The following is a 26682-nucleotide window of genomic DNA, read 5'->3' on the forward strand; positions in this document are numbered from 1 at the left end:
TAATGATTGATGTTACTAACCCCTCCAGCATGAAAACACAGTATTTAAATAGAAACATTAATATTCATAGTCCACAGCCACAGCTCTTATATCTCTGTATATGTATAATATTGAAAATATACGTCCTCTTCCTCCTTCTATGTCCTCATTTTTTCCCCCACACATGTCCTATGCTATCTTTATCATGCTGTAATTGTGCCTTCTCCTTGTCCCTCTCATAGGCGGTGGATGCAGACCTCTTCTCCAATGTCACGTATCACATCAGGACTGAATCGGCCAGAGAGCTGTTCTCTCTGGACCCTATCACAGGGGAGTTATCTATGCTACAGACACTGGACTTTGAAGACCTGGCAGCTATGGGCACGGGGACCTCTTACACTTTCCAGGTGGAAGCTGTCGACCAAGGAGGGGTGATGCCCCCAGGGCAGGCTACCGTCACGGTCCGCATCACGGTAAGAGCCCCCAGATAGTCAGTCCACCACAGGCTCTCAGTGGTCTTTTCTCTTCCCATCTATCCTCCTTGTCCCCCAGGAGCTGCAGCACTGGCAGTGAATGTGTGGTAAGTCATTTTCAGAGTTTTACAGTAGTAATAGCTCGCCAGAGTCCAAAAGGGGATTGGTGTCTTATTGTAGAGTATTGCACCTGTGCTCCTTTTGTGATATGAAAGTCAGTGTTGCACAGTGTGAAAGCGTAATGCATTTCCTTTTGTAAAACACGTTTTGGCTTCCTGACCTGCTTGTTCTCATAGCATCAAAGAAAAGAATAGAAAGGTGTTTCTGACTTACATACTGTACCATTCCAGATATGAATGACTCATTAGCTTGGTGGCAGCAATTATGTCAGTTTTTTCCCTTCACAACCTTTCAAGAGATTAACAGCTGAATCCCAACGAAAGGATTAGATGCCTTGTGTTATAATACTTTTCATGTGCCTTTGTTTGTGTGTGTGTGTGTGTGTGTGTCTGTGTGTGTGTGTGTGTTTGTGTGTGATAATGGGTGTGTGTTTTCTGCTCTGTGGTTTGTTCTGTGCCTCAAAATGTGTGCATTCACATTTATCTCTCTGTATGAATCCAGTGCACCCCTAGTGACAGCCTCAAAGTGTGCAGAATAAAGCTCTCTGTATTACACCGAGTTGGAGGAGGCTAATTCAAGCAGGCTCGCCGTATGCGCTGCCAACCTGTAGAGTGAGTTTGTCCTCCGATAAGGACATGCTTTGTTGCCGTGTCCGTGCCGTCACTCAGCAACTGCGTTTGATAGGACAAGGCATCACACAGCCACTCATATCAAACCAGTGTCTGTTATTATCTGAAATGGCAGACATGAAATAGGATCAGCTTAATGGATTCACAGAGGCTTCTTAGAAACTAGTGAAGAAGCTGATTCTACTTCCTTCTCCATATAACACCTCCAGAGGGCTATTTGAAGTTGCTTCTGTTTGATTTCTCCTTGTTTTGTTTTGTTGTTGTCTCTTTCGTCCGATACCTTGCGTTGATGGATTGAGCGTCCTGTGTGTCTTGTTGTTCCAAATGAAACTCCCAAACTTTTTCCTCTATTCTTGTACTTCAGAAATCTAAGACTTTGTGTGTGCGTGTGTGTGTGTGTGTGCGCGCGCATGCGTGTGTGTTATCTAAGGGTGTATGTGCACGGATGGAGAAACACTCCTGTGTGTACACATCGCACATGCATGTTTTCAACACGCATGTGCATGTGGACACGATTGTGCCCGTGCGTGCATCACTTGCGGCACAGGGATCAGGCTTTGTTGTTCAAAGTAAGAACTGGATCATAGATTTTTCTGCTAGGAAACTCTAAACCTGTGTATGGATCAAAGTAAGGCTGCTCTCCACCACTGAGTATATAGAGGACATACTGTTGCCCAGGGCTCAGTCTAAACAGTGTAAAATAAAGAGAAAGGAAGATCAGGCTCCAGCACTTATAATACAGAGCTAATCTATTCCTGAGAGGTATGGGCATGGCTTACTATGTTTACATTCCCACAAAGCAAAGCAGGGGTTGAACAGTTAACAGTTAAGATTTCACTTCTTTGTAGTAGCAGTCTGCTGTGCAATATCTACAGGGAGAAGCTGATTAAAAGCATGATGTTAAGTTCCCACATGGGAAGCATTGGGAGCATGATATCACAGAATCACAAACAGAGATTGAAATAGAGAAAAGATGGGATAAGAAAGCAGCAGTCTCTACAACTTACAATCACCCTTCTTGTTGTGTGGTTGTAAGGATTATTATTATTCATTTGTCATATATTTCTGTGTGTCAACCTGTCAGCCTTCTCATTCAGTTTGATGTTGCCTTGGTGTGGGTTATTGTTTGGTTCAAGAAATTGGAAATACATATAAACAGCAGTTTTCCAAAGGTCTGTAAATTCAGTAAAAAAATATAATGAAAACAACTGAAAACCTCTTTCTTGGTTGTCGAGTCTCTTAAGATTGAGTCTCCACTACACTGAGAGAATTGCCCATTATTAAATGTGTGTTGCTTGTAACCATTCAAAGCTGTTAGCTACTAACAATAATCTCACCTCCCATCATTAGGCACTGTGGAGTGAAATATGGATGTTTGTCAGTGGAGATAAACCAATCACAAAGAAAAATGCATTAATTATAAATCATTTAATTACGCAGCAGCAGCAGTATTATAATTTTGTCACGATTTAATTAAATGTTGTGATTAATTACCAATACATTAACACAAGCTCTGAAAAAAAGAAAATGGCTTGTTGGTTCAATTTACAGAGTAATTTTTAGTTTTAATCAGCCAGCCGCAGTACTTTGTATGTTCAGTGGCTGCATGGACTAAGCCTGTGGCATGGTGAATTACTGCAGTGGGAAAACTTACCTGAATCCACAATAACTTGCTGGAAGTGTTAGCTGGAATCGAACAAAGCAGCTGCTGCAGAGTCTGCACTGCTACAATATTGTTCTTTTAGCATGCAGATGGCATCAGCGGAAGTAGCTGTACAGTACACTGAAGCCAACCATGGAAACAAATATGATCAATACATGACTGCTTCACCTACATTTATGAAATCTCCTTCTGTTTTTAGGACGTGAATGACTTCTCCCCTGTGTTTCAACAAGACCTGTACAAGGGCATGGTGGCACCCAATGCAGAGAAAGGAACTGTCATCACAACTGTTTTTGCTGAGGATGAAGACCCTCCAGTGAGTATAAGAAAAAAAATAAAAAAACATCACACTTACACACACAAATGTATATTTAAAATATGCAGTGTTCACTAGATTGGTTATTAAAGCACACAAAGCATGTTGACTCCATCTGTATCTTTAATGAAGCTTGCAGAGATGAAAGCTTTGCTTGGTGGTGTTTACCTCCTTGCTACACGTTGCTCTCAGAACCTCAGCCAATTTCAGCTGTAGCATTTGACACGATGCATTTTAAAGACGAGTTCAAGACTCAGATGCTCTCATTAGAGCTACAGTGCGGTGTGGATTTATTGTGAGGGGGGGTCTTGTTTAGCATTTTCACTTGTATGAGTCATCTACCAGTTGCCTCAGACAGCAATAGGTTTTCTTTAGACTCCTTTGCCTCACCATATCTGAACAGGTTCTCCTGGGACTGGAGCTATGAAGATGTTTTTCTTCTTCTTCACTTTATTTATTTATTTTTGTGTGTGTGTATGGGAAGGGGTGATCTGCAAACCTAGGAACAAAATTACACAATACAGAAAAGAAGTTGTGACACCCTGTTGAGACTAGAAATTGTGAACAAGAAGAGGTAACACAGGGGCAATGGAAATATATATATGGTAGGGATGCATCATATGACTTTTTTTTAAAAAATCTGTGGCACCACATGTAAGATATTAAGATATTCCTGAGCATGTTTGGCTCCATGTCATTCACCTCAGCTGAACTTCTTTTATTGGCAGCGCCACCCACCTTAATATTTTATTGCACTTGGTGAGTCAGCAGTCTTCCTCAGCCTTTTTTGTTTATTTTTAAATTTACACTGTAAAAAAAACGGGAACAGGAATCCTCTTGTGACTTCTCTGCCTTACCTTAGTAGCTCCTAGCTTTCAGTGTATTTTTTCAGAAAAGTCCTGTATGACTGGACTTTTTATCAGCGTCCCTGCTGCTGATGGGATCTCACCAGGACTGAGTGCACTTGTGTACTCTCTGCAGCACACGCACATTCTCTCTCCCTCTCAACCTCGCTGATTATAAAGCTGTAAATCCATCTTTTTAGCATGAACTGTCTTTTTCCTCCTCATACAGGATTGTACCCTGAACCATCCATATAGAGATATCTACAGTGGAAAATATCCAGAACTACTGAAAGACAAATTATACAGGAAGGAAATCAGCATGAGCACAATGGCAGGGTGTGAAGCATGGGAGTGACTCTGCAAAGAGGTTTGACAGACAGGATTAGATTTCCCAACAGGAGCTTACTACAGTCTCTTATTGACCTGGATTTGGGAGCTCAAAGCATTTTATTGACAGGATGCCTGTCATAGACACTTCTGATGGAACAAAGCTTAGTCTAGTGCTTGCTAAAAACACACAGAAATGTATGAACACACACTTTTTCTCTCTCTGTTCTGCAGGCTCATAAAAAACCAGCATGCACAAAAAGGAAGAAAGAGAGCAAGAAACTCTCTGGCTCGTACTCTCGATGCGATGAACATGAGCCATGTATTTTGTCTGAAGGTTATAATGGTGTAGACCATTCCTGCTTCTTTGTGTGCATGTATTTTGAAAAAGAAGGCATCATACCTATCCTTCTGCACCCTGCGCGAAGTGATACTAATGGTTTTTAAAAAGTGATTGTATTTTTGGAGGTGCCACTCAACCCCATAACGTCACTGTTAATATCACCCTGAATGCGAGGGCAGATCACCATGGAGACAAATTTTCCAGCAAGAAGCTTTTTTTTCTTCGGCACAAGATTTGGTCTTTTATTTGTCACAGAAATAGAAAGTTTCCTTTTTTTCTGTAGTATTGTTCATCACAGCAGAGAAAGTTCACTGTTTAAATTATCCACAACCCAACAGCTACATTACAACCTCTATTTCAAGAAAGTTTAGACGCTGTGTAAAATGTCAATAAAAACTTAATTAATTGATTTGTAAATCCTTTTTTGACGTACATTCAGTTGAATACAATGCAAAGACAAGATAGTCGATGCTCAAACTGATATACTTTGTTGATTTTTGTAAATACACACTCATTTTGAGTTCGATGGCTGCAACACATTTTTTAAAATAAAAGTTAGGACAAGATGCACAAAAGACTGGGAAAGCTGTGGAGTGCTCAAAAACATCTGCTTGGAACCTCCCACAGGTTGATAGCAGGTGATCGTATCATGATTGGGTCTGAAAGGGGCACCATGGAAAAGGTTCAGTTGTTCACAAGCAAGGATGGGACGATGTTCACTACTTTGTGAAAACCGCATGGGCAAATAGTTCAAACAGGCAGTGCTGCATTGAAAAACTGCATGATTATATAAGGATATTACTACAGGGACACTTCAGAACACTTTTTTGGAAATCATGGATGTTGTGTTCAGGGCTAAATTTACATTTCCTTCTGGGAATACATACACAGCAACTCAACTTTTTTGAAATCAGGGTTGTATTGACGTGTTGGCTCTGCTGTTTTACACTCTCAGCTCAAGCCTCGCTGTTCTGTTGTGTGTCTCTGAAGCATCATTCAGTGCTTCCCGGTGTTTCTGAGCTTGTTCTTTAATTCATGAACTGGCTATTTCACACTAAAGAGAATTGGATTCTCATACAAGCAAAACAACAAATCCATTTTCAAAATAATCTTTCTTTAGATTTTTTCCTCTAGATTGCAATAAGTACCAAGGGCATTGTCTTTGAGTTAAATGTCAGACAAGAAAATGTGTACAATTGAAAATGTATGTAGACAGATACAGACTGAGGTTTCTGAGCCACTGTGCTTAAAGAAAGCTCTGCCAAATCTGAAATACTGTGTATTGTATTGTGTTATGAATAAGGAAAATAGTCCTATTATTTCACTGTTTTTTAATTTTGTTTGCTTTTCTATAGACCCTGATATTGTATTGTTAGACATATTGGTTTCGAAAGGCAAACCAGTGGTACATGTAGGAAGCCCAATAACCAAAGATTGGTTGCTCTTACTAAGTTGAATGCATTTTTAACCTCGAGCAATGCACTTTAACTATCTCTGCTGCAAACACTGTAGAGGTCTTACCACTGTGTCAGATTTCTCTCTGGAAAGTGTTTTTTATTAATGATCCCTTCCTGACATCTTTTCCATTACATGTTAGAAAACAAGCTAAAAGGCTTTTAGCAATAAGGCACTTTTTTTTTTCTTTTTTTTTTTTTGGAGAATTCCTTTAGTGAATTCACTCAGATAGTTTTGTAACCTTTTAGGGACACATTTGTGAGAGTAAGCCTCCCGAGGGATCCACTGCTACTACAGGATGTACCTCTCTCTTGCCCCAGGTTTTCCCCCTGTCCCTTGGGAGCAAAATCAGTTCAGGCAAGAGAGCACAGCTTCAAAAAGCTTATTAAAAATCAGACTGAATTTGAGGTCCAATGGGATGTAACTGGAATAAGATGAACTATAGAGATGATTAGTAATCAGCAACCGTGATTAATCTTAATCAAAGGGTCATATTAAAGTCCAGGCTCCTGCTAATGAATGTAAGTGTGTTACTCTGGAGACTAGAGGGGTGAGTTTAATGGAGAAGTTTTTTATTCCAAATGAAAGGGAAGAGGCCTGAATCAATGAATAACAGTGAGCTTATTTTAGCTGTCTGATGAGTGAGCGATTAGCATAATTTTTCATGTTACAGAGTGAAGAGGAACCATCAAATGTAAAAAAAATAAATAAAATAAAATAGTGGAGCAAACAAAACTGCTATAAACATATGGTTTCAATACATTTTATATTACTTAATTTCCTCTCCATCCTCATGACTTCATTTAAAATGTGAAAAGGAGTATCCAGATAAGTGGATTGTTCTTGGATGGATGTGGTTCATGCTCTTCTTTCTCCTTCCTCCAGGGTACTCCAGCCAGTTTTATCCGCTACAGAGTGGACATGGACAGGTCACCGTACAGTGGCAGCATCTTTGATGTGGAGGAGGAAACTGGAAGAATCGTCACAAAGGTCAACCTCAATGAAGACCCCGGTGTCGTCTTTAAGGTGAGCGGAAGTGTTCATGGTGAGGTTTTTCAGTTAGTGAGTCACACTTGGGCACTTAGAGTGAATCCGGGAATTGTCCATTGTGCTGCTGTAGTTATGTGTGGTTCAGACAATTGGAGGAGAAATCTGGTCATGGACCTTTTTTGTGGTAGTGATGCTCGTCCCAGATTATCTGATAACTTGATGGGTTTACAGATCCAGTTTAGCAGGGCCTCCCTAAAATTATTAAACATGTTTAATATGTAGGATTTAAAATCTGGATGATTCAGTCAGTACTTATAGAGCTGGACCACAATAGTAAATGAGACTGCGTTGCCAAGCAGTGGTAAACATTCTAGCATACTGTTATTGACGGTTAATAAAACTGATCTCACTGAAGGAAAAAAAACAACAACTCCTCAAACCTTTTCTCATCCCTTACTTCTGCTTTTGTTTCTTCTCACTGCAGTGCATTACTACAGCAGTTGTTGTACTCAAAATATGACATAGAATAAATTACATACAGAAATATGGTTTAATTATTCTAGATTTGAAGTCAGAGTGTGTATAAAATAATCTGCCAGGATTTGACATGTTGAGTTCATGATGATGATTATGATTGTGGCATTACCAAGTATAATTAATGATAATAGTACCCATCATTAAGATCTGATCCTAAATCGCAAATACAAAAATCACAGAATTCTTCTACACTGATAGCTGATGTTTACTGCTCTGTCTCGCACGTATTAGTGTGCACGTAAGCTGCACTGAAGATCAGCAGGTCAGTTTTGTGCATATTGACTTTAAAAAAAAAAAATCGAATAACATTTTTAGGGCATTATTACTTTGTTTCCTGAATTGTCTCAGATCATGACATTGCCTCCCTTGTGTCTGTAACCAGTGATATTGAGTTTTATATATTGATTAAACAAATTTCCTCCCAGGTGCTCACATAAAGGATTTTTTTCACCAACGTAACCTTTATATAGGCACATCTGTACCAGGTGCTTTGGGATATCAGGTCCTAATGGAGGATTCGTCGTCCACACTCCCACGTTGTCAGCCTACTTTTGTCTATCTCTTTTCTCTTTTATCCTTTCTCTCGTACTTTAAACATGCAGTTTATTTTTTCTCCCACCCTGCCACCCCTTTTCCCCTTTAGTTCCCCCAGGCCCCATTCTCTACAGTCTATGAACGTAGATCAATACATTCATACTTCCTCTCTGTGAGTTTTGCATGCTTCTCGCCAGATCCTGTTTTTCCAGTGTGTCTTTATTAGGATGCCGAACATGTCTACAAAAAACGCCTGGCAGCCTTAAAAAGGAATTATTTGTGTTGAGAGTAGTAGTATGGTTAAAAAAAACTGCTTGCATCTGTGTTGCTTATGTGTGTATTCTCTTTCCCACTGCAGTTGTACGTGATAGCCTTTGACAATGGAGATCCGGTGAAGACTAACAGTACTTTGGTGGAGATCACTGTCCTTCAGCCTTCACGCATCCCAATCTTCACCCAGGAAGAGTACAGGTACATCTCCTTGACACAAATGTTGATGCAACTGCTCCTGCCTGTAAATTCACACATAAAAAGGCAACTTTAGGTGTGTAACGCCAAACACGGGGAGACAGTGAAAATGGCTGCAGGAAGTGGACATTGATATACATTCACATCTGTGTTTCAGCTTCTGTATTACTTTAATTAATATTTAATCACTCGGTGAATTCTATATTCTGCCTTGAACTGCCACAAATAGCCATGAAGTCACTTTCCTCATGCATATATTAGCTATCTTCACACTATTGTGCCACTCAGGAAAGTGGCCCTGGTTTTGATTCTGTGTCTTTGTCTTTGTCAGGCTCTCTATCCCATGTATGATTGATTAATGAGCTGTGTGTGTGTAAATATGCATTAGAAGCTTAGGGGTAGATGCTGCAGATCATCACTGCTGTAAACCACATTTGTTTCTCTCTGAGGGCAAAGCAGGGCTTCCCTCTGAGTTTATTAAGAGTCTCTTTTGACAAGATTAAGTGTTTAGACTGTTAAACTGGCGGGGAGAGAGAGACGCAGTATGAGGGAGCATAATCTATATTGCTCTGTGGTGACTGGCTGCTACACATGTGATATGCGGCTCTGCTGGGCCAAGTCTGGGTGGAGTTTGTCTGTACTGGTGATACTGAGGAGGCAAAGAAGTCATTTATAATTAAAAATAAACATGGATTATTAACACTCCAGCTGAGGCTCCTTTAGAAAGTCACCCATAATGAGTGAATACAAGCATAAACAGTTGCTTTTTATTATGTTGTGCTGCAGTGGGTACCTGTCTGCAGTGTTCAGCAGAACCTAGCCAGACTGTGAAGCTTTAAGGTCTGATGGCAGTGAGTTACCTGGCACAATGCAATGTCTGAGAGCTTAAAGGAAAGCTTGTTCTAAGTGGATTGATTCACCAGCTTAAATGTCAGTCAAAGTATGGAGTTTTGGCAGACTATCTTCTGTAACAGAATTTGATATGCTTTTATGCAAAAGACAGGGAAGTGTAAGTCCTGCCCAACTTGTCAACACATCACTTGAGGTGTGTGTGTGTGTGTGTCAATGTTTGTGCACAAATATGTCTTAAATATGCCCATCTCACTGCCTTTTGTGAGCGTGTGTCTGTGTGTGTGGGTGCTTGTGTATTTCCTCACGCAGATGAGTGTGTGTGCATTGAATGCATCCTTTATAATCCAGCACTTTATGTGTGTGCTCACGTTCTCCTGTTGCTCAGCTTTATTCAATGATTGATACACAGGCACAGCAGCATAGTCATTGAAAGGTCATTGATTAACGCTTTGAGTGAGTGTTTTGTCTGACAGGCACACATGGAAGGTCAGGACCATAGCCACAGACCTCTGTAGGGAATCACACTCACAATGCTAACCATACCCAGTGGCAGGTCTGCTGTAAATTGTGAGCCGTGAAAGCATTAGCCAGGTGCTCAAGCCTCTCCTGCTGGACAAGGCGCTCTCCAGCGGAGAGCGTCCAATCTGCTCGCTCTGCAATGAACTATCTCCTCATTCCTCGCCACTCTATCTCTCCCCGAGGAACCTACTGAGCACAAATCACTCTCTAAATGTCCACAGAAGATCTCGTCTGTCTCTGTGAAGGCAGTTAGTTATGGCAGCAATCAGGTAAGCTATGCCTACAGCTCCACAGCACACAATTAAAACAACTCTGCAGGGCTTTGGCTGACTTAATGATTTCTGCTCCTGCTTTATGGTTGGTCCCCTCCATCTGTCAGAGGGAAATGAGAGGCTCCCAGTCATTGTTGGCTAAAATAAATGGCTTATACCGTAGTTTCTACTGTAGCAGCGTGTTGCCACTTTCTTTTCAGAAGGTTTGAGCAAAACACCTCGTATTGTTTCTGTAGAAATACAAATGTCATGATTGGATTTTCACAATTCTTTGCATTAGTTATTCTGGTATTAATTTTAAACCCACACTGAGTAATTGTGTTGGTATTAATACCAAAAAAAAAATCAGTGTGATGTGAAAAGGTTACTTTTACCTGAACCTTTTCAACTTGTTGTTTTAGTACAGACCACAAGAAGATTACGTGACCCTTAAGCGCCCTCATCAACTCTCCATATCATACCGCTGGCAGCCATGCTACAGTACCTACCCAGCATGAAGTGAACACTACATGATGAATAAAGTAAAAACAAAGAAAGACAAGTTTGGAAGGCCAAAAAAGAGAGTGAATATTGAATTTACATTTGTCAAGTGGCCAGAAATTAACCCAATGGAAAGGTCATGTTGCTCTGTATCTGCTGGATATGTGCAAACATATTAGCTATAACAGCTTGATAAGCCGACAGTATATTATGGCAACCATTGGGGGTTTCTTTGAATTTATTTAAATGTCTTTTCACCCTTAATATGGCTGCATGATCTCGTAAAAAAATGTAAGAAAAAAAGAAGAAAAAATGTGTAAAATATTTGTACCCAAACATAATATTACATTTTTCTTTTCTTAAATAGAAAGATTAGTTTTATTTTACAACAAACTCCATAACCGTGACTAGTATTTAAAAGTATATCTATTATTTTTCTACCACCATTTTTGCAGCCATCCAGTAACATCACCTGCCTGTATAGCGGCTGCACAAATAACAACAGAGTTCTATCTATGTCTATCTTTGTTCCAATCGATTCTGCTGGTCAGAGCTATATCTTCAGCCAGGTGAAAAGTGATTGACTCTATAATCTCCTTGTGCCTATAGCTTATTGGAAGAGATTATCTGGGAGTTTTCAGGGCCTTGATTGCTTCATCATCTGCTGCAACTATGGCAAAACGTTCGTATGTGTCTGTATCTGTCATCATCAGATTTTCTTTATTTTGATTGATTGTATTTTGTTTTTTGTTTTTTTTATTTTCACCCGTTACTTTTTTGTGTCTCTTAAACACTTAAATATGTTACATAAATTACACAACCTGTTAGTTTCTCCATGCCAGGTATCAGGTCTGTATTTTCAGAAAAAACATTACACAATTTGATCCTATCAGCAATAAAATCACAGAAAAATCGTGCAACATCTGAAAAGCTTCCCCTGCTGTCGTGACATTCTACTTACAGGCTCTCAAAAATGTTATTAACTGCATGACATCACATCTTCTGCAAATAGTCACCACTTATTTACTCGAGCCATTTCCCACAGCTACTGAAAACTGCAGTTATTAGATCAGAAGAGAACTCACTAATAAAATAATCACAGGCTCACACAGGTATTTTTTTTAAGTAAAATCACTCAAAAGGCTATTTTTCAACAACTTAACACCCTCTTGGGCCCCAAACAATTGTTTTGATGATTTCCAGATTTTGTGTAAGCGATGATGAAGTCAGACCATAAACCAGGTTAGAAATCCTGTGCAACAGATGTACATGTTGTCATGTATGAATGAGACTGCAGAAAGATTAATCATGCAGTCTTACCATCTCATGGTCACTTAATGGATATTTTGGAATTATTTAATGGCTTTTATAATAGATTTTTATATGTGAATTAATTATAACTAATGTGCATGAACAAAGATATTACATTTTGGACAGATATATGAAAAAAAAAAAACATGGAGCTCTTTCATTAAATCAGCTTTGAATGGCTCTTTTATATGGAACTCACGGACACAACGCTTTGGGGAACTCTTTAGCACTGAGCACATGGGAAGGAAATGAATATTTATTTTCTCCCTGTGTGTGTGTGTGTGTGTGTGGGTTGAGATGAGGAGGGGTAAGCCGCTATCTAACATGCTCCCACTATATGAAGCCCCTCTCTTGTACTGAGGCTACTTCTCTGGCCAAGTGTTGCAAACCTGAGGCCTGAGCAGTTTTCCGTGCTGCTTATCTCCCCCACAGCACTTCCCCTTCTAAATCTACTCTAAATCACATGAGACTTTTGCCTCACTGCTTCAGAGTATGTCATTTTGCTCTCTCCTCCTCCTTTCACTCACCCCAAGCCCCCCCATATCCCTTGAGTTTTTCCTCGCAGCTTATATCTCTCACTCTCTCCTGTTTTCTTTCTCACTTTGTCTCTTTACTTCTCCCCTCACCATGTAGTCAGTAGCCCTTTGTGTAATTTTTTGTATAAATTCCTCTCTGAAATTTGATTGGTATAAAATTTTGTGCTCACTGTGATTAAATTGGCATTAGTTAGCTTTAATGTACATTAACCCCTTTGGTCCAAAGTTTCTTTGTTTTTGCTTTCTAGAACTTTCAAATTAACATCATATTTGTGTATCATAAGAGGTGTGTGTTTGTGTTGATAGACTTTAACATCTTTCAAAAGTTTATGGGAGAATATCATTTGAGAGTGAAATGTCACGCCATTATTTATTCTCTTTACAGCAGTTTGCTTTAGCGGTGATGTCGCAGACAGCAGATGTCATGCCATATCGCATTAAAATGCAGTCTTGCAATCCCGAGAAGAGCACAGCCTATTATTGAGTGATGTTCTTCGTTATACTGTTAGCATAGTAAGCAGTGTCAACATTGAGTATTACTACAATCAACAGCATGCTGTCACTTGCCGCCCCACTAATTACACAATTAGTGACAGGACTGTATGCTAAAATTATTGTGTTGACATTTTGTGTGCTGCTCTCTGCATATAGGCACATTAAAAAAACAACATTTTCCTGGTTTCGGCATACAATCAGGTGCCTTTATATGTGGAATAGAGATATAACTTTTCACAGCCCTGAGACTTTTCCTATTTCTCCTTTAGAGATTGTTACTTTGGCCATTAATGTGAATGTCAGTGGTAATAGCTCAAACTGTGGAACAGCACGTCTCTTTTCTGAAGTTTCTTTACGTTTACAGACCACAGAGACTGCCAGTGCACCAGTGTAAATTTTCTGCGGATGTCTGACCACTGTTTTACCGCTGATTTTATGTTCTCAGCTGTCTGGCTCATAAATGGCTGTATGATACCTGAAGTAGATAGATATCCCATAGCCAGACACACTGGAGACCACACACATTAGCCACTAATCAAAAAGCAATGCATTTCTCATCAGATTAAAGAGAAAGATGTATCCCACCAAACAATTGCTGCTCATTTTGGAGGAATTAAAATGATGACAGCAATTCAGCCTCAGCTGTTCCTGACATCTGGAAGAAAATAGCATTCATCATTTTTAGAGAAAACAAATCCAGTCCGTGTCACATTTCCAATTCAGAAAATGCTGTAATTCTTACACAATTAGGCAGATGACACGCTTTCATTGCGCACAGCATTTTTATTGGCAACCGTCTTTCAACCATTGTTTTGCCAGACGTGCATACGAGTGATCGAGGTGCTCACAACCTACTCATTTGTGCACACTGCCAAGCATTTAAAGGGTTAGCTCTTCCACACACTGTCATTATGCCTTATTGCAAATCTACATTTAAAAAAAACAACCTCAACTATCTATCTATCTATCTATCTTTCTATCTATCTATCTATCTATCTATCTATCTATCTATCTATTTCTCAATCTCTATCTATTTATCTCTCTATCCTGCTATACCTCCTCCTCTGAATCACGGCCAGAAGGTATGGAGCACTTTCATACTTCTGAAGGGCATGATTGATTTTTAGCTGCAGGTTTGAATCTGCTGTCCTAAGCCTTGAACCTCTAAACACCAGGAGCGCAGTGACCTTTCACTCATGTCTGCTAAGTAGGCAGGCATCACTTGGCTGTCTAACAGACGCCAAGTCACACTCATTGCACACATCCCAAATATCAACTAAAGGTCGATGTGAAAGCCAGGGGAGAAAAGCAGTGTGACCTATCATCAAACTAACATCCCAGATAATTATTAGTACCGGAACAGTATGTATGGACACAAACCATCTAAACAACTGTGTGGTGCTAAATAATTATGTTGTTTGTATTTGGATTTCTGAAATGTTTGGTCAGCTATTTCCAGCAGTTACACTATCCTTTATTACTTAGAGTGATGGTGAAGCAGGACCTGATTGCATGAGATGTTGTGTAAGCTTTAACAAATGTAAGAGCTCCTCTTGCATCTGACTAATTTGTGTGGCATGCAAGTTATTTTTCTGCTATCATTTCCATAATTTTAACATATAAGGAATGATATGAGGGGCAAAATTATACATCACTTTCTTTCCTACGAACAGAGGTCCACAGCAGAAATTGAGATAAAGGCAAACAAACGAGTAACAAACAGAATGAGATAAATGACTGACAAAGAGACAAAAAGGAAACATTTACACCTGTCCAGCATATATATAAATCTATATACATATATATCCGTCTTGACATTGTCAACAAGAAAAACAAAGCAAATCTGCTGCGTCTCACATCAGCCAAAGTCTGCGGCTCAATGTAATTAAACTGAAATTGAATTAATATGGCCTCACACAACCTTCTCTTCTCATACAACCACCTTGATATTGAAATGTTTGCAGATTGGACTCCTTACCTTGAATTCTATAAAATATGAACATGAAGCATGCAACTGGCCCCTCAGTGGAAACATTTAAAAGGGATTTCTGTAATTTGCGGTTGGCTGTCCAACATCCAATTTCTGGATATTTTCTGCAGCATTCTGCTAGTTAGAGAGATAATAATGTCTTTTTGTGGGTGAGGCCTTTGTGTGTTGGTGTGGTAGAACAGATAATTTGGGCAAGAGCAGTAATTTGACAGTAAAACATGCAGGATGGCATTAGTACATACATGGCACCATGTGATATCACCTTGCAAGCCTCTATTGTCGGCCCAGTTTGGACAACACACTCATCCACCAGAATCCACATTTTCACTGGCCAGATCTCCTCTTGTGTACTAAATGACCCAGTAGATGATATGTGAAGTGATGTCCTATGACACGGCTAAGCTGGCACAGAGTGGTGCTACTGTTTGGCTGCACAGTGAATGTTATTTTTCCAGCTTTTGCTAATGTTTTCCATCTTGCCCTCCAGAAGATTTTTGACTGAAGCGTCTTTCTTTCTCATGGAACTCAGAAAAAAGGCTCACTGTGAATACAAAAGAAATCCTGGGTCTGCTGTGGCAAGATAAGTGATCAGAGGAATAGCTCAGGGAGGAACATGATCAGACGAGGGGGTTGTAGACATTTTATTCGTGTTTTATTGAACACGATAGTTTAATGTGAATACTTTCTTAAACATTACTTGAACACGATAGTTTAATGTGAATACTTTCTTAAACATTACTTAATGTCAGAGGTGTCGGATTTCCGTGATGTTTGTTAGCACCAGATTTTTAATTATTATTTATTTATTTTTTGCCAAATCCTCTTAGTAAGTAAGTGTGGGTCAGCAGCTCATAAAAAGTCTGTGCTAATATCTGCTAGTGTTGAATGTGGTTTAAGACAGAGAGAACGTTTGCTGGAGGAGGTGATGAATTGTTAGAATATGAGGAATTTGCAGAAGATAAAATGTATAGTATTAGTTTTGAACTGAATTAGCTTGAGATAATGTGTTTGGAATAGGCTGTGCAATGCTTAAAAGCTGGAATACTAATGATAATAATATTTATTACCAGAGCTATTGCCTTGTGTTTTAGTGTCTCAATTATTATGAATACATTGCTAATTGAAGGAGCCGCAGTTGTACTGAAATAAGTCAATAATCTCAGTTACCTCAAGCCTTTCTCATATACTGCAGTTTAGTTTGACATTAGTCAGTGATAAACAGTTTATTACCACATATACACATTTAAATACATTTTCTCTCAAGAGAGATGTGTTGGCCTTGTTTTCCTCTGTGCTCTGACATTCATGCTTAAGTTATGCAGACATAGCCTTACTGTCAAATCAGACTTTTGAAACAGATTAATGAGACAGATGGCCTTGTGATTATCAGAGGCCACATTATGGATATTTTGTATCTGTATCATATTGTGATGTTAATTGTCATTAGATAAAGAACAACTGTAGTTTCAAATATTCCCTCACTGTGTTCCAGGCTATTTTCCAAGTGTTCAGTATTCTTCATTGTTATAGAAAAGCATATGCACATACATATCCATAAATGCATATATACTGTATAATATATGCAGTCTTCAAATTCACCTGCCATGTTTTAACTCCTGGAATGTTTGTAGTTAAATGGTGATTTCATCTGAAGCAAAACAAATCACAGTTTCACTTATCCCTTAAGCCATCTGGCCATGCCGGTGGCTTTAGTTTCATATGCTGAGGTTTTGAGTTGAGATATCTGTCTTTAGATTTCTGCCTCCACAATACATTACAGAAATAACGTCCCTGTTTCTCTCGATAATCCACAGTTCTCGCTGTCGACAGTTTTCACTGTAACTATCTTTTTTTGTGGTTGAAAATAGCCTTACCCATAGATCTACAAAACTTGCCCTGTGCTCTGATAGTGTACATACTTTCCTACATAGCATGCCAGAATGCAGTAAGATCCTTTGTGACGTAGATTTTTCATCTACCACTGCACTTTTTTTTTAATTTTAATAGCAGTTTTATATTTTAGTGTGTTCCTGTGAAGGATGTGTGCTCCTGCATACTCTATGATGTGTTAATCCAATTCAGTCTTTATTTTCTGACCAGCTGCATTAATGTGGCAACCTTTATGCTACTGTGTAATTGTGGCCTTGTTGGATGTGCAATTATAGTTGTTTTTCTTTTCTCATTGGCAGTAGTATATTCTAGATAGAGAATGGACTCCTGCCAAATGAATTAGCTTCGTAATCCCCTGGTTGTCAGACCCTGCACTATTTTCCAAATCTTTTGAATATCTTTACTGGTTACAAGATTTCTGTCCTTCTTATCTATGTTTCGCGTTTGCCTTTCTCCCCTTCACTTGTCCATCCGCTTCAATCTTGGCAAACATGACCTGCAATCTTTAAAGTTTACCCTTCAGTCAATAACACACTATAGCTCAAATAATATTACAATACATGAGGAATGGTGCAGTCTTTATCTCAGCATGAACTTTGATTTCAATGGCTGGAATGTTTGAAAAAGGGAATATAAATATGTATAATATTATATGATTTTTTCAAGGGGCAGATTTGCATCTTTGATCTTATTTTTCACATTATACAGTATTTACTGATAGTTCTGGCTTATTAAAATAAAATACAGTTCTGTCCTGATTAAATGCAATACTGTGAGTGTATAGACAGACATTTTCATATTCATTTTGAATATGCTAATGAATTTCAAAAACCTATAATAAGATTCAGGTTCAAAGGCTATTTCCTGTGTAAATCATGCTGTGTGACTGAACTGACTTAGCCTTGGCTGTCAGAATCGCTTAGAAACGTGGTTTTATTAGAGAACATGAGCTTTGGATTCGCAGCAGTGTTTTTCCTTTTTGTCTGCTCATGTTCGACGAGGAGCTGAAATGCATTCTCTATGTCTAATTAAGTTCAAGTCACTCTACGAATTTGCTCCCAGGCAGAAGCAAACAAGTTAATGTAACAGCTAACTAACACATTCTCAAGCACATATCCACCTCTGCAGTCATCGAGTTAGGTTGATTCATAATTGCTGAGCAGAATGTGCAGGGATGGCAGAGATGTGCTGCAACACATTTGCAAGTACATATTTATGGGCATTCACACAAACACATGATGAAGTTTGCTAGTGAGTGCATCACTGTTAAATGCCTCATATCCGCCTTGGCTGTTGTTCATGAAGTTTATGCGTCTGCACATCCACTAAAACAACACAGACTTGCACCCAGCGAGGTCACTTCTTGTGTCTCCCGGCCGTCGCTGTTTGTTCACTCGGTGATGCAATGCATGAATAGAGAAGGAAGATGAGGTGGAGAGCGATTTTGACACAGTAACAGCGGCCCCTGTGGCACATGACGAGGTGTATACGCCTCTGCCTTGTCTCGTAAGCATCACTCCACCATTGGCCCTGGGGCAGAGTGCTCACTGACACCTGTGTGCCGCCCGCGCCTCTCAGTGGTGTTCCATTCACCCTCTCTCATGTTGACGCCGGGACTTCTCTGCTGCTGCCTGTAGACATGTCAGCATCTTCCCTTTCTCTTTATCACTCTGTCTCGGTTTCTCTTACTCTCTCTGGATTGGATTTTCCTCATCTGAATATGAAAGGAATGAAAAGTGGCTTTGGCCCTGCTCAGTAGTACGTGGTATTGCATTATGCATAATTGACTCTTTGAATTTACGGACTACTTGACTGTTGAACGCACAACTTATTTACCTTCTCTGCTTTCTTCAAGTCTCAATAAATCAGCCAGTTCATAACTCCCCCTCTTAATTGTTGGATAGTGCTTGTGTTCAACTAGTTGTTTAGATCATCATTCCACTATGACTTTGTATGCGCCTAATGTCTGCTCTTCTCTTTGTCAATCTACCTATCAGTATCTGCTGTATCTATCCTTTCTGTCACCCTTTCTGTCTACATGTGGATGCACCTTTATACTAATCTGCACACTTCATACACCTTCAGACCTCCCTTGGCATTTCTCAGCAGCTTACAACCCTCAGGCAGAGCCACTTTGTTGGGAAGCGATAACATGTCAGCTCTGCCTCTTCCTGGCAATCACACTATGCAGTCTGGTTGCTAGCTCGACACATACTTTTATATCCAACTGACACTCAAATAACAGCATGAGGCAACCATACAGTATGAATGGGTCAGCACAGGTTATCTAGCCTTGCTTCAAACTGGAGTTTTACCAAAGCTGCAAACACCTAGGCACTTTGAAATATTTTGGAAAATGCCCAGAATCTCTGCAGATAGTCATTAGGTTTCCTGCAAGAAGAAATAGATTTATTCTTCAGGGGCATGTATGATTCACACACTGACATTCACATTGACCAGTTTTCTCCCAGGTATGAACAAAGTTTCTGAGTGATCCAGATCTGTCATACAAGTCACGCACAGTCTGTCTTCCTCCACGAGGGGAAAAAGACTTGTTTGACTGAACCTAATCCGAACAAATTTGTGAATGTATAAATGTGTTAAAAATAAGCTTAAATAAAGGCAAATACAAAAACGATCTCACGCCGATAGCTACCTTAATTTTGAAGGCCAGTCTATAGGGGAAAATCTGCTTTTGCACTGGACAGTGTAACATTACATATTGTATAATATTCTGCCATCTATGTCTGTGGTTGTCACACCTCCTTGACCACCTCCCATCACAGACCACTTTTTACTATCTAAGTTCATGTCAATCGTTTCATTATATGCATTATGTTATGTCCACTAATTGGAAATGAAGTTTGACTATGTGAACTTCTTCTTTTTACTTTTGGGTAATATTTATGTGATTTCAATTTGCCCACAAATGGAACGTAACAAGTCACCTTACACCAACCTGAAGGCATCAGTTGTGCTAATGATCAAATCTGACACACACCTCTTCATGAACAGGTGTCATTGATCAGACTCAAACAAGCATTTCAAGATTTGGTGAATCTGACTTGGATTCAGTCTAATTAAGAACTTTTACTTTCTTTTAGGATAACGATATGGAATAGTTGAGGCCCTTTGCCTTTTATCAGATACATTTTTGCTTTCTCTGCCGACAGCCAGAGACATCACCACGTTAACCTTCACAAAGGTTCCTCAGAAACCTATGGGTGATGTCATCGATGCTACGTCAGTGTTTTATATAGTCTGTGGTTGAAACCAGTCTCATCCAGCCAATGACATCCCCATTTCTGTTCTCCAGAACAGCCATTAGTTGGCTGAAAAGTGTATTAAAAGTGACACACGTTGTTGCCCCTGTGTTTTTGTCAAACTGTTCTGGAGCCAAACAGGTAATCTACTTATGTGACGGCCACATTAATAAATTGGTTCCCACCGCTGTTGAGCACGGTGTGGCTTTGAGCTCCTGCAATTATACATTGACAGCTCAATAGTACACCTAGAGGGAAATTGAACAGACGTCATCTCTTATTATCAATAACAGCACTGCATTTTTCATGAAAATGCTTGGTGAGCACATGCAGCCCACACTCAACGATATTATCTCTCAGGATGGCATGCCATATCATTCTCTGCCCAGGAGAATGGCTCATATTTTCCAGAATTATTCTCAGCCTCTGATGTCTTTGGGGATTGTTTGTCTTTTTTACTCAGTGTCTTTCAAAAGCATGCTGTTTGAACCGTTGTTTGCCTATGAAACTATGAAGTGTTGGACTGTAGTGACTACATCTGCCAAAGTTACTGAGTTTGTTGTCTTTACTCCAGTGAGCAGCAAAGACGGTATCATTTATTGTCTAAACACCTGTGCAACCTTTCAGCAAATGCACTTTTTGAATTTCCAGCCTCCATCATCAGACTGGCAAACTGGTTCAATCTTCCTTGTGGAACATTTGCAGTCCTATTAGGGGAGGTAGCTCTATAAAATAACAATCAACCCAGAAGGGAAACTTAGGCTGACAGCGTTTTCATTGTTTGGATAATTTTTTTATTCATGAAGTAAAATGTGTTGGAACTGACGGGTCAGCAAAGACCAGAGAAATGAAAGCACTGAATAGTTATAACTAAAACTTGGACCGGAGGTGTCTAATTGCCTCTGGTCCATATTTATACTATAACTCTGACAGCAAAGATACTGTCTACTACCAAATACACCCTTTAACACTGACACTGACTGTAATGATAATACAATCTGACTGATTATGGTTTGAGTATTACTCCCACAATGTTGTCACAGATTTCTTCCTCCTGCTGTAAGTAATAATCCAAATTTGAATGAAAACCACAAGAGAAGGCATAACCACCATGCCCAAACATATACACACACCTGATACGTAGATAAGAGAATACGTGAGAAAGCAGTCACAGTATCATAAGAGGGTGTCACAGTGAGATGACATTATCAGCTTAAATCAGCCCGCACCGACACATCACCAAGACAGGGTTCCCTGCTATTTATGGCAGCTGTAATTTCTGTGGAGAGTGGTGACAATCATATCTGCTGGATACGATTACCCACTTGTACGCCTGATAGTCAAGCATGGTCATTATCTGTTACAAAGTCTCACTTATCGAGAGGAAAAACACTCAAATCTGTTCGCAGAACAATTGGTGCTGCTTTTACTATCAATCTTTTGTTTGGAAAAATATCTTTTTATCTGATGATAATAAAACATCTCCCTGGCAGTATTTGGGTGGGGAGGTCTTCATTCCATCTTGCTCAAAAATATTCAAAGAATTTGATGACTTAATAATAAATAAATTATATATAAATTGCATTTTTATTCATTTATCAGTTTTGTGATGTCAAGATTTAAGCAGCAACAGGTGTCTCCTCCCAGTTGGTCTTTTCCAAACATTCCCCGAGAAGAAAGCAGTCAGGAGGCCTCCTTACTAAGAGCCTAAACAACCTCAATTGTTTAACTTAATACAAAGGAACAGAATTCGATACAGAGGTTTTCTGGAATCACTGGGCTCCTTGTGTTATCACAAAGAGAGAGATCAACCACCATTCAGAGAAACCTCATCTCAGCTGCTTGAATCTTCTCAATCGCCTCACTCTTGCAGTCACTCCCCATAACTAGTTGAGAGTTGAAGCAAAGGCTGAAATGAGAGCTTTGTTTCATAGCTCAGCTTTCTTCTTGCCAGCCTTGCTCAGATACAAAGCCAGCGCAACTGCTGCACCCAATCTGCTGTCAGTCTTTTGAGTGTTCTTATCCTCACTACTTTAAGTTATTATTAGATATGTGGAGAGATTTGGTATCAGTCCAAGCAGCTGTGGATTATTTATTTAGAAGTCATATTTTTTTCCCCCAAACTACATTGTGCTCCCTTCGAGGGAAAGCGTTTACTTATTAATTTACCAGGGATGAAAGAAATACTGTGGCATATTGTTGTCAGTGACTTGAGTGAAGTTAAAGTGAACAGTAAAACTACAAAAAAGAAATCAAGGCAAAATGAAATAATTGGAACAATAAGAAGAATAGGTGTCATTCTTGTTATAATTTTTTAAACTTAAATCAGATTTTAAGAATGCACACTCACTAATAATACTTGACAGCAAGACTCTGACACAAACAGTGAAATCTCAAGAGGAAATAACAGAAAGAAGAAATATTTAGTTCAGTTAATTTAGTTAACAAAAGAAAAAAAATCATATATACGGAATCACCACACGACCTCACTCCTGGGAAAAGGCTATGCCTCTGGCAGATAGTTCTTTCCAAGATATTATAAATTAACATTTACACAACCACAGTGATTAAAATGAATCCCAACAGTTTGATTATACCTCTCACATTTGTCTGATAATACTAGTGGATATTGATCATTGGAATATCTGCCTCTACAGCAGGCAGTTTTATTGGGTCTTAAACCCATTTGTCTTACCATTTGTGTTCTGTTTCCTTCCAGGTATCGTCCAGTCAGTGAGCTGGCTCCAATTGGCACATCAGTGGGGACTATTGTAGCTGCTGCTATCAATCAAACCATCTTCTACTCTATTGTACATGGAAATGAACTTGGTATGTGCTACAGATCATATAGTCAATTAAGCCTACATCTGCAAGTAAATGTTTTTTTTACTTTACAATACAGTAATACAAGAGATATTTTACTTCTAACATGCAGACACAGGTTCTTTGTTTGTACTACAAATCCCTCGTGTTAGTGTTAGTGACAGCTGAGGTGTCCACAAAACTGATTTCCATCAGAGTAAAGAAAAGTGCTAACATCAAATTGTGCACAATCAAACTGTGACTTGCAGGGGTGCACATCATAACCATAGGTACTGTTTGTCCTCTCTTTGTCTAAAAGTAGACTTTTGACATACTTGCAACTTTTGGCTGATTTTTGCACTTACTTGTTGCCAAAGCCTGAAGAGTATAATTACATCCAGGGGGAGAGAGTACACCAGACAGGTGTGAGCTTAGCTCAGGTGTTTAAGCCAAAAGTAGGAGACATACCTGTGAGCTGGAGAGAGTGAACAGTGTAGAAGGAATCTGTCAGTCTGTAACCCCTTCTCACCGTGCACCTCAAATGCTCCTGCAGTGATCCATGTCATGTGGAAACAGGAGCTGGAGTCACTTTTTCGTAGATGCTCCTGGAAATTGCAGGCTAAAGTCCTAATAAGAGTTCTATAAATCTTCCTCCAGGCTCCCAGGAGTAATATTCTAAAGGAAAGCTAAAGAGGAAAAAATCAGCAAGATGTATTTCTGTGAGATTCCCTTTGTCAGTGCTCCAACTAAACAATCCAAAAAAGATTTAAAGTCCATCATTTAGGCAGCCTCCATTTGAATTCATGCAGCTTTGGTGTGATTTCCTGATTTCCTCTAGTGTTGTCACTCACTACAGACTGTTAATTTGCATTTATCTATAGCACATGTTCGAAGATAAACAGTTTTGACATCTGGATAATTGTACTTGACATCGTTACAGATTCTATGTGTGAAAGGTGCTTAAAAGGCTCTACTGAGCCCTACACTTAAGGACCAATTGACCATGAAGAGAAAAGATCCTGTAAGGGAGTGTAAATGAGTTCAATTGTTACACCTGCAGAGTGGCATTTAAATATTGACCTAAAGACGTGTAGTACCAAGGGTGCAAATGAAGCCAAGCTTTTTCTGTGATCACTCACCAGAACACTGTGTAGTTAAAAAGGGGGGTTAACTATGCAACTAACCAGTGCTTCCAACAATTCTGTTGTCTAGTTTTGACTCTTTCTACTTTTTTTTTCGCTCTTATTTTGTTTGGTTCCAGGTCATTTTCAAGTGAACAACAGGACAGGCGTCATCTCCACAGCTAAACTCCTGGATTATGAAAATATAACCTCCTATGTGCTCCGGGTCCAGGCAGACTCTATGGTGATCGTCATGTCCAACCTGCGTGTGCCTTCTAAAAGTAAGAAAAAGCAGCCAAGAAACAGATGAATGTGGAGATTAAGTTGTGTTGTAGGAAATCGGGGATAAAATTATGTTTCATGTGATTCCAGGTGTTGCATTTATATTTAGTCATAATCCCCCACTGTGACGGATTATGATTATAATACAGTTAATTCTATCGTGCTCTTATTTGTATCCTTTATATTTGTCTTCACGTCTGCTGCAGTTATATAGAGCTATTTTGCATTACATGTTCTTCTACATATGTGTGAATTATTACCCGCTTAAGTCTGAAGGGCTAAGAAAAATCAAAAGTCACAGAAGTATTAAACACGTTCTCTTACTCTCTCTACCTACATTGTTAGGCATAAAAAAAAACATTGTGTTACAGTGTGTATAGATGTACTTTTATGCTTTATGCACTGCTGCTTTTCTTCACTGCACTGATCCATTTGTATAATTGGTGGCAGGTTTGCTGCAGCCTGTGATTGGTTATTCAGTTTCACACTCCATTCAACATCAATCTGATTTTAAAACTGATTAAGAGTGCTTGGTGGATTTCTTGTCCAGCTCAGCAGCATGCTTTTCCAAAAAAAATAAAAAATGTGATCATTTGTTAGCCTGGGTTAGTTTGTCCACAACAGCATTTCCATACATTCAAGCTAAAATGAGATGTCATAACTATGTTGCAGTACCAGCAATTATATTTTTTTAAATTCATTTTGGAATTACTCAATGCTTTCAAAAGCTGACCCCCCTCCGTTTCAACTGCGGGACACTAGCTCTGTATAGATCTTTCACTGCTAGACTGCTAGCGCTATGAAAAGCTAAATATGAACATATATTCATCAGCATATTTGACTGTCTTCCAGTCCTGGTAATTATTAAAAATAACCTTAAAAACATGATTTATCCCTATCTTTAAAGCAGCAAAAGTCAGTCCAACAATATCATAAATCCTCAAAAAATGTTGTGTCCAAATTAGTCTAGCAATCCCATTTGTTTTAATTTAGGCATTGGGGGTGGTCACAAGGGTGGGTAACAAAACATTAATCATATCAAACTGGCAGTCAATGCAACCTCTCCTGTTTTCCCATAAGGAAAGGTAAAGTGCTTAAAACAAACTACATCGTACAACAGCATCCTAGATATTTCTCCTAGAATTCTGTGTCTTCTGGTTGTCTTTGAAATGTGGGCATAATGAATTGCATAAATGGGAGTTGATGGTGCATTTTTCTCTTTTGAAAAGCGTTCATGATGTTCCACTTGGTTGTACAAACTAAAAGTGATGGAGGTACTTGACGAGAGCTCAAGAGAAGTTCAAACTTATTGTCCTCGTACCTTTTTATGGCCAATTTACTGACAAGGTTTTTGTAAAATGATTGATGAAGTGCTAATAAGTTAGAATGAATAATCAATGACGTACTCTACCTGCCTCTCTCCTTTCCGCACAGTCTGTCTCTTACATACTAATGACAGTTACACACAGACACACACTGTCTGATGGATGGAAAGTGGAGGACTCCCTCTCTCTGGCATCTACAGGCTAATATCCTCTTTTGGCAAAGTGTAGAGAAAGCGATTTTTTTCTCACTTGTCTCACTAGTAATGCAGATCAGGGCTCCATCACAGAGAATATCTTTTTTCTCATTAATGAGTCTTTATTGAGTTTAAATTATCAGAACATTACTGGACTGATTTGTCACAGAGATTTCTCTTGGCCCTGTTAAGACCAGACACACGCGTGCACACTGCACATATATAATTATCCAGAGTAAGATTTAATTAAGCATGTTTTCTAAATAATAATTCACTCTTCTGCACATGCAAGATTACTCTGCCTTAGCAGCAATCCCTCCTCTTAATGGACCCGTATCTTTCATGCATCTTTAAGAGTTTGTGTGTGAGCGAGAGAGGAGGGAGGCGCTATATTTATGTTTATATTTTATGTCCTGATACTCTAAGGGTGGGAAGAGGGAAAAAAGAGAAGCTCTGCAGACCTCTTCCCAATCTCTGGAGTCCTCCCTCTCTGTCTCAGCTACAGCTTTTGTGCCTGTAATTTGATATGCTGTGTTTTTGTTTGTTCAATTCCCATGGCACATCCTTAGCTCCAACGCTACATGACTTTACATTTTTGTATGCCGCCAGAAGAAAAATGGTCCTTGACACTGCATTTTTTTTTACCTAAACTGCAGCGTTGGAAGGATTTT

At 39.3% G+C, this 26682-nt stretch overlaps 1 protein-coding gene across 5 annotated transcripts in view; it reads left to right on the plus strand.

The window, feature by feature from the left end:
• Nucleotides 1–26682, plus strand: part of pcdh15a (protocadherin-related 15a) — a 201065-nt gene that overhangs the window by 139651 nt on the left and 34732 nt on the right. For all 5 annotated transcript variants that reach the window (XM_027278161.1, XM_027278165.1, XM_027278164.1 and 2 more), the window contains 6 exons: nucleotides 222–452; nucleotides 3064–3180; nucleotides 7036–7176; nucleotides 8570–8682; nucleotides 23007–23116; nucleotides 24351–24491. In XM_027278161.1, coding sequence (XP_027133962.1) covers nucleotides 222–452; nucleotides 3064–3180; nucleotides 7036–7176; nucleotides 8570–8682; nucleotides 23007–23116; nucleotides 24351–24491 — 853 coding nt within the window. The remainder of the gene's footprint in view (nucleotides 1–221; nucleotides 453–3063; nucleotides 3181–7035; nucleotides 7177–8569; nucleotides 8683–23006; nucleotides 23117–24350; nucleotides 24492–26682) is intronic.

This window comes from Larimichthys crocea, chromosome III (assembly GCF_000972845.2).
Source record: "Larimichthys crocea isolate SSNF chromosome III, L_crocea_2.0, whole genome shotgun sequence".
NCBI classification, from domain to species: domain Eukaryota; kingdom Metazoa; phylum Chordata; class Actinopteri; family Sciaenidae; genus Larimichthys; species Larimichthys crocea.